The following is a 21,004-nucleotide window of genomic DNA, read 5'->3' on the forward strand; positions in this document are numbered from 1 at the left end:
GCAATTGCCTGGTGTTAATTAGCAGATGCTTCTCTTCACAGACTGTGTAGTATGTTTCTTTTCTAGGTGGAATGTCATTTGAGGCTACCTCTACAAAACCTGCTTTGTAATGCTGTAATTTTACACAATCTGATGATAACAATACACATCCAAAAAACCTTCAGTTTTAGTCTAATCTAGCTAAACTGTTTTAGCTACTATTTCTGGTTAAAATTAAAGAGAGGGAGAATATATATACGTGCTTTTAATGTAACAGTTAACTCTATTAACTAGAATAGTATTCTGCAGCAGACATTTTAAAATCTAAATTAAAGCTAACACACCAGATCTGATTTATTTGCTGGGTATTCTACTTTTGTAATTTAAAAAATACCAAAAAAGCATATAGTGATGTACGTGCTATTTTTACTTTACCAAAGGATGAACTTCTGTCAAATGCCTGTAACAATTTCTAAGCTTTTACATTTTACTTTCTTAACCTGGAATTTCTTTGTATGCTAGCAGGAAAAAAGAAAGAAATTGATGACTTTGAATACTCGAAAAAGTATTACTGAAAGCCTGTAATTGAATTCTAAATTATACTCGCTGTTGAAAGGGATGCACATAATCACAACATCAGAAGCAGCTTCAAAACAATCTTCAGAGCAGGAAACCACAGTATTCAGAGCTACTCATTCCTTGAATTCAGGTAGTGCCAGCCCAAGCACTAGTCCTGTTATTAACTACGAACTGAGTATGCAGAACTAACTGTAACCGAATGTCTTCTGCTGCTGTCATCTCTCATACAGGTACAGGAGGATTTGAGGATTCTAGTGATAAACCAGTGCAGTCTAGGTCCATCTTAAGTTTAACAGTTGAGCACTCGTATGCAAAGAGGGGCTTGTAAGTAGCATCCTGTCATTTGAGCACTCTCGTGGCTTTCAAAAATCACACACTAAATCAAATTCTATCTTGAACAGGCTCCTTAGCTACATTGCTGAAGCCTCAGGATGGGTGAAGAATCAGCATCACTGACAGCATTACTTCATCTTTGCATCAACTGAATCCATCCTTGGAAGCGTGCTGATGACAGGAGGAAGGTGCTGTTCACGCTAGGGATGACAGCCTTGAGGGGGAGGGGAGGAGGGGAGGTCCTGGATATATGGGGGCCACCGGACGATCATCAGCAGCATGCAGTTCAACAAAGGTAAACGCTGGGTTCTGGATCTGGATCGGAGTAATGCCGGACAGCTTGGCAGATGGGCAGCTCGAAACAGAACTCGCGGTCCTCACCGCACAGCGGGACTTCCCGCTCCCACGGCGCCGCTCCTCGCGTCGCCTGACTCCCTTCAGCGCTCCGTTCCGGGTTTGCCTCCCGCTCGTGAAATCCGCGGCGCGAGGAGCTGCTGCCGCTTACAGTACAAAACGCCGCGATGCAAGAGAACGCCTGAAAGTACGCCGCAACGCCTACAAAGCGGCGCGTGACAGCGCAGAGCCGTACCCAGAGGGGCGGGCGGCGCCTCGGCGGGGCACGGAACTGCGCTCGGCGTTCTGCACCGCGCCCCGCCCCGCTCCGCCCCGCCCCGCCGAGGAGCGCCGCGCGCTGCGGAAGGCCGCGTGGGGCGGAAGGCGGAGCGCCCCCGCGAGAAACCTCCGAGCGGTGCCTGTGTTTGGGGGCCATGGTGCAGCTTTACAACTTGCACCCGTTCGGGTCGCAGAGAGTAGTGCCCTGCAAGCAGGAGCCGGCGCAGTTCTGCTGCGGCCACGACGTGCTGTTCGTGGCCAGCGCGGCGGCCAGCTGCGGGGTGGAGGTGTTCGCCGTGCGCCGCGAGGGCCGCTGCGAGCCCTTGGGCTCCTTCGCCACCCTGGGCCCCGTGCTGCGCATGGCGCACAGCCGTGCAGGTCAGTGCCGGCCGTCGCTGGGCGCGCGGGGCCGAAGCTCCACAGGGCGGGTGCGGGTGGCCTCTGCGAGCGGCCTCTGCGAGCGCGGTGCCCGGAGCTGCTGCCCGGCCGGGGCGACTCCTCGGAGAAGATGATTTCATGCGAGGGCTGCTCTTACAGTGGGCCCACGTCAAAGTAGCGTCTGAGCTCTGGGGCCGTGTGTGTTTTCCTTTAACAGTACGTGAAGTGCAAAGTAATTTGCACTCGAGATCTCATTAAAGAAAAGCCGGTAAAAGCTGTACTGTGGAATGTTACGTGAGAGCTGAGAATTTAAGATACTTTTTGTAATGTATTTTATTGGGTTAGCAGGTAAACAGCTCAAATGCTGTCATGTGTTCTTTAACGACTTATCAGTACTTCTGCTTTACCTTACGGAGACTATTTGGTGACGATTGAAGAGAAAAGCAAAGCAACTTTCCTAAGAGCTTATGTGAACTGGCGATGCATGTCTGCAGGGAGTTCTCGCGTTTGTGTCCGGATGGTGGGTCACAAGATGGAAGAGTCATACACTGAAACCTTGAAAGAGCAGATGTCGATAGTGGAAATGGCACTTTCAGATCCTCCGCTGTGTATTTCATGTTGTCCGGTAAATGGAGATCTTCTTGTAGGCTGCAGGAATAAGCTAGTCATGTTCTGTTTGAAATACCTGGTCATAAACCAGAATTTGACAGTATTAGACTTTGAGCGCTCCTTAATTTTACACATTGATAACTTCATTCCTGCCGAGGTTGCATTTTATGCTAGACACATAGCGATAACAACAGAATTAGATGTTCTAATCCTGAAACTGGACCTGAGCCAGCAAAGTGCAGACAGAGGAGAGCAATGTGCATGTCGAGTTAGTACAACAGAAAAGCTGGTGGATGGAGGTAAGTACAGATATTTAACTTTTTCAGACTGAGATTCTGCTAAGTGATTACTGTTATTCATAAAGAAGGCTCAAACATGATGTGGTTACATACTGACTGCTTGCAATGTGTGGGAATCAACCTGATTAGCTCCCACCTAAAAATCAGATGAACAGCAGCAAGCTTTTAGAAAGTCTTTCATTTATAATTTAAGAAATTTTAAAAGGTATGTGCTTTTTGAAATGGAGACTATACCTTTAAAAAAAAAAAAAAAAGTCAATAAAATTTCAGATGGGAAAGATATCAAATGGAATTTTCTTCATTGGTGGACAATGGATTTTAGCTCAGACATTGGCATCTCGCACCAGGTTGTTTTCAATGCTTAAAACAGAATAGAAAAGTTCAAAACATTTTTGGGTGCAATTAGGATTTGTTTTCTGGAACTTAGGTGTGTTGAAGATCACACAACATTGTATCGTAGCTACCTTTTTCCTTCTGAAAATCTTTACAACCAAATGACAACGTTTTTTAATTTGTTATTGGCTGTTTACAGCACAGGTTGCTTTGGATTTGCCTCATACTGGGCAGCTTGCCTGTTAATAGAATCACAGAATGGTTGGGTTGGAAGGGACCTCAGAGTCCATCCAGTTCCAACCCCTGCTGTGGGCAGGGGCACCTCCCATAGACAAGGTGCCCAAACCCATCCAGCCTGGCCCTCAGTACCCCCAGGGATCGGGCACCTACAGCTGCTCTGGGCAGCAGTGCCAGGCCCTCGCTGCCCTCTGAGTGAAGAATTTCTTTCTTACATCTAATGTAACTCTGCTCTCTCTTGGTTTAAAGCCATTACACCCTGTCATGCCTCTACATGTGCGTGTAAAAAGTCTCTTCACCTTCTTTGTAAGCCCTGTTTAGGTATTGGAAGGCCATGATAATTTTTCCCCGGAGCCTTCTGCAGCAACCCTGGCTGTCATCCTGTCCCTGCAGCAGAGGTGCTGCAGCCCCTGGGCATCCCTGTGGGCTCCTGTGTCCCCACTCCTGCAGGTCTGTGCTCCTGTGTTGGGGCCCAGAGCTGAACATAGCTCTGTGAGGGCCTGGGGGGGTCTCACAGGGGCAGAGCAGAGGGCGAGAACCACCTCCTTTGCCCTGCTGGCTTCATTTCTGAGGCAGCCCAGGATATGATTTATGTGAAAAATCGATTGTTCTTGTTTTCTAGCGTAGCTCATCTCAACATGTCATAGTTTGAGGAAGCCAATGCTGATTAATTTCCTGTAGTTGGTGTTTTTAGTTGATACTGTGTCAGTATTTTCCTACTGCTAAATGGAATTGATTGAACACTTTAATACGTTTCCATTGTTTAGGTATAAAAGATGAAGACCTTGCAGCGCATAGTTTGCAGCTTGAATTAGATGAGTTTGTCATATGTCAGAAGCCAGTGGAACTGCTTGGGGAAGAAAGTAAGCTTTGTAAGATACCCATCACACTTGAGTCCACAGAGTTGTCTACAGAAGGCAAAAAGCACTTTCAACTGCAGTATCTCCTTTTCAGGTATTACAAATGCATTTTCCCCTGCAAGGGTTAACTGCTATGTTAATAATTTCAAGTAACCAAAATGAGCTCACATCTTGCCGAAAGAAAAATCCTGGTATTTTGGCTTCTGGGATTTTTGCGTGCTGTGTATTTTTTATGTTGTTGCTTTTTTTTTTTTTTTTTTTTTTTGTCTGCTGAGGAGATAACTGTGATGCAAATGAAGACCCTTACTTGGCCTTACAAATCCTAAGCTTTATTTAATTTTGTGAAAGTGGCTAGTTAGCACAGTTAAATGCAATTTAACTTTGGTGGTTTTGCAGTACTGGTGATGTTTAATATCAGTTTTCATTGTACATCCTTGAATTCTGTGAAGAGCACACATGACAGCATCTCTTGCGATGTATCAGGAGGGATGGTATTTTCTCAGCATTCTGGATGACAAAATCAGTTAGATTGGAAGGGACTTACTGAGTCCATCTCCTCAACATCTCCTTGCTTGGGCAGGATCAGCTGGACTAGGCTTTCCAGGACTCGATCTAGCTGAGTTCAAGTAGCTCCTTACTGGGCAGGCTTTTCCAGCATTTGGCCACCCACAGTTCTTATACTTTCATGCCAAACTGGCAGAGCAGTTTTACGCACTTATTCTGGAGTAACTTATGTGAAATTTTCTTAATATTTAAAACAAAACTACTACAAAGTGTAACAGGCAGAAATAATCAGCAGTCCTGACAGTGATCAAGGCACTACCTTCTGCTTGTTTGTTCTGTGGAGTTCAACTCCAGCTGAAGTGATGGTTACTTAAGTACATTTACCAAAAAAAAAAGTTCTCCCTTTGTGCAGCTGGGAATGGGGAGTTTACTAAGTATCTTCAGTACTAAAAAACAACAACACCCTTGGTTTTATTAGTAATCAAATCCTTTAAACTTTTATCTAAAACTGTTGAAGCATTAGTATCACAGTCCAGTTGTGAATTCCAAAGCAAAGCAAGGAAAAGGATGAGATGCAATGGGAAAGAAAAGTAGGACTGACGACTACGCCATGTTACATTGTGTTCAGTTGAAGAAGGGATAGGGGGGAAAAAAAAGTTAAATAATGGTTCAGATCCATTTTAGTGTGTGTACAGCACTGTCATGGTTTACAATTTTTGTTATTGGTATTCCACATCATAACATCATGAAAAGCACTGGAAGTTAAGGAGTTAATGTCCCACTTCTGTGGACTGCCAATTTTCCAGGTACCTGATTCTCAGAAGAGAACAACTGCATACCGCAGAGGACTCTGCATTCACAGGGGGAGATAAAACTCCTTGCAAGTCATGGGACTGGTCTCTTTTTTCGCTGCCTGGTGGCATGTGTGGGTGTGCTCCCCAGCCATTTCGCTTTCAATTCATAATAAGGCCTTTGGTTTTGATTCATTAGCCTCAGTTCTAATTATACATTGTATTATATTGTGTTATCTTGCATTCCAGTATCATATGTAGTAAATTAACTTTCCTCCTCAGATCGTTGCCGCTGTTCATTTGTAGGCCCATCTCCCTACCCTTCCCCATTTTCCCTTTCTTAAGGTGTGGGTCTGTGGGTTCCCTGCCCCATTAGTCACAGAACTGGGCTGGACCGGCCCACAAACCGCTGAAACTCCTCTCCTCTTTTCTGGGCCTGTGGGCCTGCTCTCCCCCTGTCATGGACACAGATCTAGAGATAACTCCGTGACATTCATCAGATCCCAGTATTGAACACATGACTCGTGGAGGAGCAAAGAAAGGATTTTTGGTTGCAAAAACTTGAGGTAGTTGCCTCTAGCTGTGCTACGTGTTTCTTGGCCTCACTAAGATAACTCTATTAGCAATAGGAATGAAGGATAGTTGAGTATAAAAACATCAGCTCTGGATATTACAGCTGTTGCTGTTTACTTGCTTGGAGTAGATGATAGCTTCTGACTGACTTCACGTGTTGTGTTTTTTCCCTCCAGGCATTTTACACCAGACCAGTCCCCTTTTGGCTTTTGTGAAGAGACAAAGCTGCACTCTGTTCAGTTCCTCCCTGTTTACCAGACAGGTAAGTGCACATATGTGGGTGCAGTATGAGCTAAAATACCAGTTAGCAACACTGAAAGAGGAAATCTATTCAAAGACTACTCTCAGTGGTTCTCAGTGACTAATTTTATATAACAAAACAGACACTTTTTATGTTGCATAAATAAAGTTATCCTCAGTGTTACATTAGGATGTCTCTCAGAGTCAATAGCAGACATCAGAGAAGTAAACCTTTATATTAAGGTACAGGTTATCTTTATTTCAGGCTTTAAAATAGGAGGGAGTGAAAACTAATTTTAGGGGTTCACTAAGATGCGCTCACTCAAGCCTCAACATAACCATGGAAAAATGCTTTATATTAGATTGTCTTTCCTGCTCACCTAGTTTCTAGTTTTCTGTCCTGGTTTTCTGGTAACAAAGCCTTATATAAGCTGCAGCTGACTTAAGTGAAGAAGCTACTTCACAGAATCACAGAATGGCCAGGGTTGGAAGGGACCTCAAGGATCATGAATCTCTAACCCCCCTGCCACATGCAGGACCACCAACCTTCCCATTTAATACTAGACCAGGCTGCCCAGGGCCCCATCCAATCTGGCCTTGAACACCTCCAGGGACGGGGCATCCACAGCCTCTCTGGGCAGCTGTTCCAGCACCTCATCACTCTTACAGTAAAGAACTTCCCCCTGACATCCAACCTAAATCTACCCTCCCTCAACTTCAAACTATTTCCCCTTGTCCTGCAGTTATCTACCCTGTCAAAGAGTTGATACTTGTCATTCAACTCCAGCTAACTTTTCCCTTGGGATTTATAGACTTTAACAAGAAAGTCTGTAGAATCTGAACACAGGCTTTGCCTACCCAAGAATGATCAGGCTGCTTGTTCCATTCATGGATATTTAGTTCTAATGGATCTGCCTGGAATTATAGAATCATAGAATTGCTTGAGTTGGAAGGGACACTTAAAAGTCATCTGGTCCGACTCCACTGCAGTGAATGGAGATGCCCGCAGGTCGATCAGGTGCTTACAGCCCCATCCAGCCTTGTTTTGCACGTCTGTAAGGGACAGGGCACCTCTCTGGGCAGCCTGTGTCAGTACCTCACCACCCTTACTGTAAAAACTTCTTTATATCTAATCTATATCTCCCCTCTTTTTCCCAGTTTCTTTTTTCCCAGTTTCCATGTGCTGTTTGATCTATGGAAATTCTTCACTTGTTAGTACATCCACACTTCTGTTGTAAATTACTTCAGATGAGATAACAAATTGATTGTGTTACCTGCTGGTATGCTGTTGTTCATGTTCTTTTCAATAGCTACTAATAAAACTGATCTGGAACTTGGGCACGTCTGATAGCGTGGTTTAGGCATCAATTCACAAAGAAACAGCATGGTTTTAATTTATGAAGTATATGAGATGCCTTTCTTATTGTTATGTCTAGGGAGTTCTGTGACAGCAAATGAGGAAACTGAGAACAAGAAAGAACTACTGAGTCTCTTCTGCTTTTTTTCTTTGCCTCATGTTGGATATCTCTACTCTGTTGGGAAGTTAGTACAACTGATTTCTACTTACCAGTACTCAGAGAGGTCAGAGCAGGCAGTTCTTACTCCACAGTTCCTGCATGTCATTACAAGGTAACTTTCTCTCTCTTTTTTTTTTTTTTTTCTTTCCTCTTTGGCTCATTTATGAGTCCTTTGCAGCCTCGTGGGTCATTCTCAGTAGATTCATGTTTTAGTGCAGAATGCCTTTCTGTCTACATCACAGACCTGATTCTGTCTAGTTTTCGTCCTGGATTAATTCAAGTTTTCTTTTTTTTTTTCTTCATCAGTGTTTCTTCTTTCCTTCTAGTGAGAGCCTTCAGTGTTACACAGTGCGGTGCAGTGCAGCAGCAGCTCGCGATGAAGATCCATACATTGATACAACTGTAAAGGTGCATATCTCAAATTTTTTTCTAAAAGAATAGGAGCAGCAATATGGCAGTTGTGTTTCATACTGAAACCCTGTTTGTTTCTATTCACTATAACAAACAACATCCAAAATTAATATTTTACATCAGCCTGTGGCATATTGTAATTTAACGGTCTGCAGGTGTATCACTGCAATCTATTATTGCTGTTTAAGATTCTAGATGATTAATAGAATATATTTTTTTAAATATTTAAAAAAACTGTAAAACCATGTACACTTAGAACAAAAATCATACTTTCCCATATAAATCTGAATGGAGGGAGCAGACTGATGTTGTGGCTGATGATGCTTGCAGAACCTGCCTGTCTTGAAACTTAAATTTTGGTCTTTTCTCTCTTTCTTCTTTTTTATTTTTCTTCCCTTTCTCAGGTGTCTTTGAACTGGCAGTTTTCCTAAGAGGAGTGTAGACATTTGAACGTGTCTGCCTACCTGATAATCTGTGTTGGTTTTTGTGTTGGTTCTTTTTTTTTTTTTTTTTGGAGAAGAGGGCTTTTAATCGCTGAAGTTCCAGATTTTGCCCCTTTCTCAGTTTGCTTTGCTGTAAAAATCTGCTCAGTTACAAAAATTGGAACAAATGTTAATAAAAATAATACCAGAACAGTTGAGAATAAAGAGTATTTTAAGCTGACCTTTATGGATTTTATTTGAGCATGTAGACAGCAGGCATAAGGAAACCACAGAGCAGTTGTATTACAAAAACTGCAAAAATTTCAAGAGCCAAACATTTTCTGACCTCCATTTTCAAACACATGAAAGAACCTATCCCTTTCTCAGACTCAGGTTTGCGTGTGTTTCCAAAGATTATGTTCAGTCCCTCACAATTCCTTCAGCCTGGCAACAGGTGGCTCAGGAGGCTGAGAAAACGTGCACGTAATGGAAACCTACAGTCCTTGTGGTTGTCCACACCACAGCTTGCCCTCCGTGGGTCACAGACCCACCCTGGCAATGGTCTTCCAGGGGCTGCAGTCCCTTAGGGGCATCCCTGTCCTGGTGTGAATTTCTTCAAAAAGCAGGGTACATGTAAAACATGATGTTGTCTCGCCTTGCTGCACTGTGCATGTTAATTTGTAAATAGAGGATTTATCTTAATGCTATCAATTCAAAATATTTCTGGGGAAAATGAAGTTGCTTCTTTTCAGTTTTTAGTCCAGTGTAGAGGATATGGTAATTTCTGGCTGAAAGGTGCACACTGAATGAATCAGGATGTAATACTGGGCATGAAATGTAACAGTAGGCAAGCAAATATAGTATTTCTATGTGTAATACATTTTTATAACATAAGCAACTACAATCAGGACTTTCATAACTCTATCAGACAGTCTTACATCTTGGCCAAAATCAAACTACTTGGTATTAACTTTTCCATGTTGGGTAACCTAGCCAAGGTTCAGTTATTTTGAGACTCAGCTAAAAATGTGCAACTGCGTCAAAGAGTAAAGCGATTTCTTGTACCTATTGTTACAAGGATTTGATTTTTGAGTATTTTTATTCTTGCTTTGATGAAGCACTCAAAGCTAGGAAAGCCAGTGAATATTTTTAGTGTCGTATTTTAGACAAAGATTATATCTTTTCACATATTTTTTTCAATTAAAGACCAAAATTACAAAGTGCTCACTTTATTTTGTAGGCTTGTCCACCTGTCACACTGGATGTCTGCACGTTACGAATGCAGCTTTTTATAGGGCCAAGAGCTATCTGTCATTACAAAAACCATATAATTCTTCTGACTAAGGCTGATACTGAAGATATTACTGAAAGACGAAAGCCTTCAAGAAGGATGCTGTAAGAATTTGTGTCTTCTGGGGAGATGGGATTTATAACTTTATGTACAGTGCTGAATTTTCAAGTGTTGGAATTGAAGAGAGAGTCCTTTGCAAAAGGTGCTTTCTGAGCATAATTCCCAAGCTAGTAAACAAAAGCATAAATCAAGCACCAATTTTTGACTTCAGTATTAACTGACATAGAAGAAAAGAAGATGGTATTAAATGGTTGAAATCAAAATTGTCAGAAACAACTTTCATAAGTAATGTTGAACCAGTATTACGAAGAATATCTGCTACTGAGAAGAAATAAATACTTATCTTGAGAAACAAAAATATATAGGAATAGTGAACCTATGGTCTAACAAACTGTGGTGTAGCATAAAATGAAAATAACTTACATTCAGCTAAAGGATCTTAGAAAGTTGTGAACGTCATCATAGTAATGACAAAAGAAGGACCAGACTTCAGTCAGATATACTCTTGTTGTATGGATGTAGCCTGGTGCATTTATGACTAATTCTGTGAGATCTACCTTTCCCATTCTTTGAGAGTTGTTCATTGTTTAGAAGAGTTCAGTTGAGGAATCGCATTTGCTAAAGCCCATTAACAGGAGTTGAACAGCTGTAGTTGGTTGTAATTATTAGAACTAGTCTTTCTTAAAGCATAGAACTAACCTTATTCAAGAGAAGACGGTGCTAAGCTGATAAAAGAGAAGTAGTAAATCAAAATACTGTAGTTTTCTCTCTCTGAAACAATTTTTAAAAGTTCATAGTTGACATTTGAGAAGGAAACAAAGGAAACACGTTTTGCTTTCCGCAAAGAGTATTTGTTGGACAAGTGCTAGTGTACTTCATCACCAAAAAAGAGAGAGATATCCTAGATCAAATGCTTACTGTTCTGTTTCTTCACTATTTCTCTGTGGTATTTTAATGTTAGGCAGTTGAAGACCCAGCCAATGTGCTGGAGTAAAAGTGTTCAGGTACTTTCTTACATTGTACCTTAGCGGATACTTGTATTTAGGTGCAGGGGCAGAAGTGTGGTAAATCTTTAAAAAAAGAGTGAGCACTTAATTAATTTCAGTTACTCAGCTTGTAAGCTTCTTATGTTTGTTTTTAAACCCTAGAGTTGGTTTCTAACCATTCTGTATGAATGTGCCTATTTATCCTTAGCCATTAATTATGGTTTGAATTTATAATTTAACTGCCAAGTGTTTACTAGCCTGCAAAAATATCTGTTTATGGATTTATCAGATGATTACTTTCTTTTGGCTGCATAGTGTTTATTTAAACACTGACAACTCAAATCTTTTCCTTTTCTCCAGCTCCAGAAAGGCTGATAGCAACAAATCCAGAACCAATTCTGAGTCAGAACCTGGCTGGAATTTGTATATTATAAACACTGTTTCAACCATCCAACTTTACAGAGAAATGGTATTGCTACCTCCTGCTTTTGTTTTTGATTGACTGAAAATAAGTACTATTAATTTCTGTGCTGAATATACAGTTATGTATTTTTTGTGAATAGCCCATAATCGTATTTCAAATGGCTACTGCCCTCTCTAGAATTCTTCCTGTATATAATTTTTACCAGCACCCTAAGTATATCCTGTGTCTGTTCTAGGTAGATTATAGTAGAACTTATGAAAATGTAAGAACTGAGAGTTGCATCCATCTCCTAAGTGAGGCTCACTTACTAGTCAGAGCAGCAGTAATGGATCCTAGCTTCTTTAAATCAGATGATAAAGAAGAACTTCTGAGAGCATTCAAAGAAAGTTGTGCCTTCTTAGGAGATTGCTACAGCAGGTATGTTTTAGATGTCAGAAAGATACAGGTGAGCTCTTGTTTCCAGTAATCTAACCTAAAAATAAAAATCCAATCGTTCTTTGCTACTGAACGTTGGTATTGTGTGTATATTTCATGTTTCTTTACAGTTTAATCTGGTCCTCTGTGCTGTATCTGATTGTTTTTATTGTCAATCTGACACAGAATACAATGTCACCTTGAGTAATAGCATGTGCTTGCAGATACTGGTGTGTCTACAACTGTTATGTGTTATTTTAGTTCTTACCAACAGCATCAAAAGTGTGCCTTTAGTTCCTCTTTTTTACTTCCCGTCTGTTGCTTTCAGGTTTGACACAAAGGATTACCACCTTGCTTTGCCATACTACCGAATGTCAGGTTTATCTGTGGCTGAAGTTTTGGAGCGACTAGCTTCAGAAAGTGGTGAAATACAGATGTATGAAAAAGGATTAATATTTTATTTAACTCACTCTCTTAATGAAGAGTTATATGAAGAATTAAGCAAGGTAAAAACAAGTGTTTTTTTTTTTTTTAATCTATCTGGTTCTGATTTTAAGAACAATATAACAAATTTTAATTACAATTTCTATTGATCTACTGCACTGCTTTCTGAGTTTTACAATTATTCTTTTTCACATGGTTTTTATTTTCTCATTTTAACAAAATAGCAAGCAGCAGCTGCAATGCTTTGAACTGCTGTCATGCAATGTAAGGATCTGGCTGTCATGATGCATGTTAGTAAAGTACACACACAAATACTTTCATGCTAGGAAAGTTCTGTCTCAGATTTCTTTCATTCCTCATTTCTGCAACAGTGCAAACTGTTTTTTGATGTGGACAGACTGGTAAAGCTGACTCAGTGTGGTGGATGGTTCTAGCTCTCCAGAGTTTCACTCTTGGTTCGTTTAATTTCACTGACAGGGAGGAAAGGCAGGAAAAGCACTGTAATTTCATGGCTAAGCTGTATTTGTCTGTTTCTTGCTGTTCTTGTTTTTTTAAAAGCTTCTATCTTAGGCCATAAGAGTCTGTGTGTTTGGAAATGGCCAGGTTGGATGGGGTCCTGGGCAGTCTGGTCTGGTATTGAATGGGGAGGTTGGTAGCCGTGCATGTGGCAGGGAGGTTGGAGATTCATGATCCTTGAGGTCCCTTCCAACCCTGGCCATTCTGTGATTCTGTGCGATTCTGTGAAATACTGAAACTATAAAATGGTTTTTATTTCAATAGGAATTGGCAGATAAAGTTCTCCAAATATTCTATCTTGCTGACCCTATGCAGCTGCCTCATATCATCTGCAGTCCCTGCATGAAGAATGTATGTCCTCTGACAGCTGTGAAGTATCTTCGTAAAGTAGAAGACATTATGCCATCAGTGGTCCTTACGCTTACTAAGGCTTTCATGGCACTGAAAATGGGAGACCTTACGATGTATGAATGTGAGATGAACTCCCACAAGGAGGTAAGTTATACCAAAAGCATGAATTATCCACTTTTTGTAAATCCCAGGTCAATGGGTTGTCTTGTGGTTGTATTTTACAATAAAACAACCTTTCAGTTACTTCTCTTTCTCCTCATTTGCTGTGTAGGCTCCATTTGAACATCTGCATTAACAGTAGGATCCAGGGCTGATATACAGTGGGATGGTGCTGTCTTTGCAAAGCCTTATCAGTAAACAAAGTATTTGAAGATATTAATTCTTATAAATGAAATACAGTATACTGGAGTGTAACAGGCTCTGCAGAGTCAATGCTCTTCACCATTATGGCAGGGTTGTATGGTAGCATTTTTCCGCCTCTCCATCTATAATCAATACATGCAGTGTGACCATGAAAATGCACCTTCTGTATGCAAACAACCCTTATAAAATTGCCTTGCACGGTGCATACAAGCCAAAGTTTCTGTATACAATCTCCCTATACGATTTCTCATCTTCTCTTAAATTAAAGCGCTTAATTGTTGCTAAGTCTAGGATCAGAACCTCCTTCATTGCTATCAAAATAAGAATTCCATGTTAACGGGGGAAAAAATGTTAGTAAATCAGTCGTAGATTTTCGTATGTGGATTTAGACTGAGACCAGTCTGTAAATTGCTTCTTCTTAAGGCTGATCAGGAGCCTTTGAATAGTCAAAGGTTACAGAGCTCGTAGTGTGGGCTTTTTCTGAGAGAGAGCTGATATCCCAGAATTAGGTGTCAAGCTTCAGAATCAAAAGCTTTGGGTAGCTTTGAGTTAGCAGCTTTTGAAATGCCAGGTGGGAACTGTGGAATGCTGTTTCAACAGTGTTGTGTAGGATCTTTCACCTGCTTTTGAACCATTTGCAGCAAGGCAAGATGAAATTGCCATGTTACAGACAAGCTGGAAAAATACACATTCACAGAATGGTTGAGGTTGGAAAGGACCTCTGGATATCATCTGGTTCAAACAGTCCAGCTCACCCTCTCTTCCATTGCATGGATGTTATTTAAATGAGAATCAAGTGTTTGGTGTTTTAGTTGTGGAGTTTTGCTTGGTTTTAATTTGACCTATTAAAAAAACAACTCAACTTTAAAAATCATTTTATTGTGCAGTATTAAAAACAGTGCTTCCAGAAAGATGAAGGAAGGATAATTTCTACAGGTAGAGGTCTTGAAATCTGAATTTTCTTCCTGGGTCTTCATTATAATTCTTACGTAAATTGTTTAGTCTGTACAGACATCATTTCTCCACTGTTGTTAAAATGGAAATAGTATGTTGTCATTTACCTTCAAAAGTGCTTTGAGTTGGATATTGTGCAGCATGTTTTGATGATCATTGTTTCAAGGGTGTTCAGCAGAGTATTTCACTGAAATTCCAGTCAGTGAGTTTTCACAAAACTTATTGTTTACTGGCTGATTGCATAGTAAAATCTATGTTACGTGTACAGTAACTCCAGGTTTCATCAGAATGTTTCTCTCACTGTTCAGATAAATGGCATAGTGTTCTGAAGTCACTGACCCACCACACAGTTTGGACCTGGATCTTTGGAGAATTAGTTTTTAAAGAAAATATTTTAGAATATTTTTGTAGAAAACATTTATTTCTCTTGACTTCATTTCATTTGCCTGTATAAACTTGACTGCCTGAAAAATACTGACTTCACTGAATTGAACTGTGCATGGATTGAGTTATTTATCTAACTTATATCTGACTGTTTACAGACAATGCTGGCCTGTGGCTTCATTGGGCAACCAAAACTCCTGAGAGAGTGTAAAGAAGGAATTGTAATTCCAACTGAATTTGCTGTTCACCTGAAGGTGTTGCAACCTGGATTACTGGTGGCTGCCACTGTGGCTTTACATGAGAACAGTAAAATCGAACTGGAAGAAGCAGATATGTTTTTCAAGGTTGGCCTATGATCATTTTTTTCCTTCTTTTCTTCACATAACTGATTTTATGGGTCAGCAAAGTGGGCTTGGTTGCTCCTTCACTCACATTTTAGCATTTCTTTTGAAAGAGGCAGATGAGGATTGCTATATTCCAGTGCAGAGAGATGCCTATGAAATCAGAAATTGGACTTTTTGAAAAGAAGAATGGAGCAAAAAAAACCCCAACAATTAAGTTATTAAGTTCTTTGTTGTGATCCTGTCACTTGAATGCATAATTTCATCTCAGAGCTTTTCTGACCTTTTCTGGTCACTGAAGTTCTCTGTGTTTCGAAGTAGACAAAATATTTTTTCCTTTATTCTACAGTGTAACGTTGTTTGGATTAAAATCATGTAGGCTTAAATATAAGTATACTGTGGACTAATGTCTGTTACTGTGAAAGACATATGACAAAAAGACTGAGTCGTGAAGCTCAAATTAGAACAAATACTCTTTTTCAAAGCCAGCTGTAAACCAAGTAAATGTCCTTTTCACCAAGAAACCAGACCTTAAGCCCAGGATCATCTCCCTTGTGGATCCTCAGCTGAGATGCACAGCATTTCCTTATCATGGCCTTTGCTTGCGTTAAGATTCCTCTTCAGAAGACACCTGTTAGGCTATTGGCATATAAAAAAGCCTCCAAATTAGCAGTCAGTAAATATTTGCTGACAGTCAGCTGACCATTCTGGCAGTGGAAGAAATGAAATCTGTGTTAAATTAATTCCATGAACTTTTAATTTTTTCTAGCATTGTATTATGTAGCATTGCATCCTTGAGAAATACCGAGTCAAAAAGGTGCTAAAATCCTGCTTCTGGTAACAGTGAAAATCTGTTCTTTTTGTTTCTTTTGATTTCTGCTACTAACAATTGCCATGTTTTGCACTAACTTGTCATTTTCTAATGTTTTTGTTCCTAGGTGTTATGTAATAATGGTGAAGACATGGTTCCTCAACTTTTGGTAGATTTCTGGGAAGCTCTTCTTGTAGCATGTTCTCAGGAAGAAGTACTTCAGGAGCTCTTATTGAGGGTTACTTATCAGTATGTTTGGAGGATATCCAAGAAGCAACTCCCTGAGACGAAGCCGTTGAAAACAACAGAGGATCTGGTAACTCAGAAGTTTTATGACTGTACTGTCCATCTAAAGCTATCCAATTACTTAGAATTTTGATGCTGGACAATTTATAGTGAAAATGCTGAGTCATGGCCTGAACCAGTGATGGGGCACCTGGTGGGAGGCAGGGCCAGCCCAGGGGAGCTCAAGTGAATGTAGTGTGGAAGGGGTTGGTATTGATTGATGGAAGGGGTGGAGCCAGGATCCATCCCTTCCCAGACCTCATTTAAGGGTTGGTAGTGGAGGTGAGGGTATCTTGCAGAGATCTTCCAAAGGTAAGAAGCTTTTTTCCTTTGTTTCTGTGCCCACAGCTGCTGCACTGGGGCTTGTCTTCATTTGCTGCAGCTGAAGGTTTTGCCATCCTACTAATATGACTGTACTTTCCGAGGTGTTGTAGCGTCACAGCCTCTTAAAAGAAATATGCCTGAGAGTAAATAATGTAGTGTCTGCCTACCAGACAGGTTTTGCTGGTTTTGGGGAGTTCTTTAGGGGTGTTTTAAAATACACTCAACAGGAGTGTCACATTCTGGATATTTCAAATCAAGGCTAGGATGAAACTGAGAATTTTCCAAGTGTTTTGTTTTTTTTTCTATAACAAAAATTTTACAAAACTGACAAGATGAAGAAATACAGGGGTGATGAATTGTAAGATATTTTGAATGAAAAATCTGAATTACAGAAATAAATAGAAGTTTCAAGCTGATTTATTTCTAATTCTATGAATTAGAGGAAATAATAGCTGCTATTTGACAACAAAATTTTCTTTGCTTGCGGGGAGCAGGATGTTTGATGTGGGACTGTCACTAACAGCAATACTTTTTTATTACAACTTCTGTATTGCTTTTGTAGATAAACTCCTGTGATCATTTTGGGTCCATTTTCCCATGGGTTACTTTCATAATGTCAATGGAATCTCCACTTGACAAAGATTTCCCTGAAGATATTTCAAAGCTACAGGTATGAAATCCCTAAACCTTGGTATTTACAGCTTGAATCTGTTCTGCAGATGTTCATGCATGTTAACAATTTTTTCTAGCGGCCTGCCCCCCTCAATTTATCCAAGTTGAAATGAAAGACCCCTTAAAATCATGTAAGAAAAAAATGTTGATGTCACACATCAATAACAGTAATACTTACCTTTGCTATTAACTGTGTACTCAGCTTTCTCAGTTTTTAAAAATGTCTATTAAAATAAATATTGTAAGTAAGGTTGTTCTAAGTTTATGGTTAGCAGTGTTTTGCAAAACTTGTGTTAAATCCAAACAATCTTTTTTGTTGTTGTTCTTTAGTCTATTTTATGTGGTCAATCAATAGATATAACTGCAGCTCTGCCTATCCTGGAGCCTCTGGCAGCGGCTGGCAATGTTGGCCTCACCGTTCGTGTTCTCTGTAGTACCCATCTGGGCAAGTACGAGGAGTCCATTGACCAGCTCCTCACACAGTGTCCTGCTGCAGCTGTGTTATACGCTCAGCATGAGCTGAAAGGTGACAGTCGGGTGAGCTATTCGGGTTAAAGTTTTTTGGATTTGGGGTTGTTTATTTTCCCTAGTTAAAAGTTTATTGCAGATGGATCAGATAGCCCAGCCCTACTACTGCAGTGCTCAAGACCAAAGTTGTGCTTTATTTTTAAATCTGAAGATATTTTCTTTGGTTGTAACAAGTATGAAAACAGAGTTGGAGGCACAACTAAATCAGAATATAGCTGGAATAAAAAAGCTACTGTGTTTATAAAAGAAATCTATTTTTCCTTCTTCAATCTTATTGACAAAATGATGAATGGAAAATACTGTGGTACTTAAGCTGTTGGAAGAGGATTAGCTCAGGACGCAGCAATGTTCTAGTAATATCACTCATTGCTTTGCATGGAGTTGGTTGGAATAAACAAAAAAAAAAATACCTCTGGGGGGCACTGTAAGATATTTGTTGAATATGAAAAGACAGTACTGAAAACTGGATGTATGTGTGCAAAACTACTGCATTTCAAAGCACGTATAAGTCAGCCTATTTGTATCTGCATGCGCCTGATTCTTGGTGTATTTTTAGCAGGTCTTTCACACTCTTAACTGCAGTTGTTGTTAATTTACGGTTTTGCTGTGGGTTTTTATGAACTAGGCTGTATGGTGGAACAAGCTCCTACCAGAACTTTGTGAGAGAGCCAGACTTACTGGAAGTGACTGTCCTGTTCTTATTTCATCATTAAAAGGTAAATCAGTTGATCAGAGCTCAACTCCAGAAGCCTTTCTATAGCATCCAGCATCCTAAATATTGTTCTAAGGAATACTGATGTGGTGGTTTGGAAAAAAGGGACTAGTTTTCTATCGTTAAAGCTTATAAAGCTCAGCAGGCCGTCTCATAATCAGAACAGCGTTCTGCAACATCCTCATGAAAATGATGTCATTCAGTTTATACTGAAAACAATTGCATTTTGGGAATCATTACTTCAATACTGATCAAGAATAGACACAATTTAAGGAACTTTATCATTAAAGTAATGGGTATGGATTGTTGTACTTTCTTTCTAGGATAAGTGACTTTATGGTTGTAAGCAGTGACAGCTAACAGGCTAGCAGTGGGCAGTTAAGCGTATATTCATGATTAGGTTACAGACTGTAAAAGAGGCAGAGTGTTAATGATGGTTGGTCATATTAAGCAGAATGAAACATCTGAGTTCATTTGGGAGGGTGGTGGTAGGATTACTGCTCTTCAGTTAGCAGAAATAAAGAAGTGATGAAACCAACTCTGGTTTCATCTGGCACTGATGTCCTGTTGCATATTTGTAAGAAGTCAATAACACTGCACCATTGAAGGGCAAGTGCATTGAATTTTGACAGGATAAGGAGATAGATTAAGAAAAATATGTGTGTTAAAATAAAACAGGAGTGCGTGCTTCCTCAGAGGAGAACAGATTCCCTGGCTGGACTGTGCAGCACAAGTTGCCATACTGACAGATTGTTTTGTTTTCAGGTGACAACTGGGCTACAAGCATTTAAGATCTTATTTAACAGCTTCATCTCAGAAGCTGCTTGCAAAACATCTGATTTCACAAATAATTCTGAGTTAGGATACTAGTGGAGAAGATTGCCAGGGCTGCTTCTCCATTTGCTATGATGCATGTGAAGTATTAGACTACTATTCTATAAGCATTAGTGTCACATGTAAACTTGATGAGTTAAGGTGTGGTTTTAATCTAAGACATAATTTCAGTTTACCTCTGAGATTTCCCCTAACAGTGTAAGTTCCCAAATGGACATGTCTCAGATTTTATTTCAGTTAAAATATTCAGATCACTTCATGACTTCAGTTAATGGTGACATTATTCATGTTCTTTTTGTTCCTGTATACTATCCACAGTACACTAAAAAAGATTTTCTCTTCTGCTTTTGGCAGAAACTTTATCAGTGGTTGCGATGGAACTAGAACTATGGGATTTCCTTAGTCTTCTACCAGAAGATGGAACTGCAGCATTTTTCCTGCCCCATCTTCTTCACTGTAGCCAAAGGAAACAACTGATGTAGACGCAACGAAAGCAAGCCTATGCATTCAGATACCAAGAATATGCTGGAATAAGAAAGAACATGGAGGAGGAGTATGTAAGAAGCAGCTCTGCGCATCCACCTACGCATAAATCACCTTATTTTTGAGTTAAAACCTTATGGCAATTATTGAATAACAGCTGTTATTTGAGGAAGAGCGTTGCTTTTGAAGCTAGTAGTATTATACTTTGACAAAGGTTAGCAAACTAGAAAAGATCCTGCCAGGTAGAACTTAATAAATGTTGGCCAGTTTAAAAATAATCTATTCAGTTAGTAGGCAGAGGCAACTCATACTCTAAAAGGCAACTGGACAAACTCTTTGCTGAAAGTCAACTAGGTCTTAATTGCATGCTAACTAGTTAGGTCACTGGCCTAGGGAGGAACTGAAGCTTAGCTGCATCTTTAATTGTATAAGTGAGTGCCTAACACTTCAAAGTAGAACTGGGCTACTTAAGTTTGAATTCCTTTGAATTCCAGCTGGAAAAACTGGACAGCAGTTCTACCATCTTTGACGCTTGTTTAAGTGTTCTATTGTAAAGCACTTTCATTTAGCAGTTAGTGGGAAAAGGCCATAAATTAAAGAGATGGAAATGTTCTTAAGTGGGGTAGGTGATACAGAGTACTACTTTCTTACTCTTTAATGTTCTCTTTTTTCTGCTGTGGTCAGCTAGTACTGAGAAGTATTTCAAGTATCACTAGGTCACAAACCTAGATGAAAACTGTTTCTTCCAGGTCTGCTGGTGAGTGCCTTGTGTCTGTGTGTATGTATTGATATTTGTCTTTTGGACAGAATACATCCCTGTGTTTTTCCAGCTGGAATTTAGTCATAATAAACTTTGACCTTACGCATAGTTAGTGTGCTTTGGAACTTTACTATCCCATAAACAGCTGAAGGCCTTACTAGAGGTCATTTAGTAGTAGGAAGCCCTCTGGTTGTAGTAGATGCTTTCTACTTTTCAAAAGAAAAAAAGCTAAAAGATACAGAGAACAAACTTCCTTTATTCTAGTAGCTGTAAAGCCTGGATGTTTTGCTTTACCTGTCTGTCTGATCCATTATTGCAGTTGTCTGAGGTGAGATGAGGGATGAAATGAGCCAAAGCAAGAGCTGGCTGCTGTTGCAGCAAAATGAGTCC

General features: G+C 40.1%; 1 protein-coding gene across 2 annotated transcripts; it reads left to right on the forward strand.

The window, feature by feature from the left end:
- The first annotated feature begins 1,443 nt into the window (after positions 1-1,443).
- On the forward strand, positions 1,444-20,933 carry HPS3 (HPS3 biogenesis of lysosomal organelles complex 2 subunit 1). Of its 2 annotated transcripts, XM_090147544.1 has the most exons (17): positions 1,444-1,881; positions 2,298-2,789; positions 4,127-4,313; positions 6,264-6,349; positions 7,764-7,956; positions 8,171-8,252; positions 9,918-10,072; positions 11,375-11,483; positions 11,674-11,855; positions 12,181-12,358; positions 13,077-13,307; positions 15,023-15,208; positions 16,144-16,332; positions 17,188-17,295; positions 17,628-17,834; positions 18,451-18,541; positions 19,726-20,933. In XM_090147544.1, the coding sequence occupies exons 1-17, from the start codon at positions 1,659-1,661 to the stop codon at positions 19,851-19,853; spliced, it is 3,027 nt and encodes a 1,008-aa protein (XP_090003670.1). In that variant the 5' UTR covers positions 1,444-1,658; the 3' UTR covers positions 19,854-20,933. The 2 variants fall into 2 exon arrangements, with proteins under 2 accessions (XP_090003670.1, XP_090003669.1); XM_090147543.1 differs by lacking the exon at positions 1,444-1,881 and having other exon boundaries at positions 2,029-2,789; positions 13,128-13,307.
- Positions 20,934-21,004: the final 71 nt, after the last annotated feature.

This window comes from Phasianus colchicus, chromosome 10, assembly GCF_987193195.1.
Source record: "Phasianus colchicus chromosome 10, bPhaCol1.hap1.1, whole genome shotgun sequence".
NCBI lineage: Eukaryota > Metazoa > Chordata > Aves > Galliformes > Phasianidae > Phasianus > Phasianus colchicus.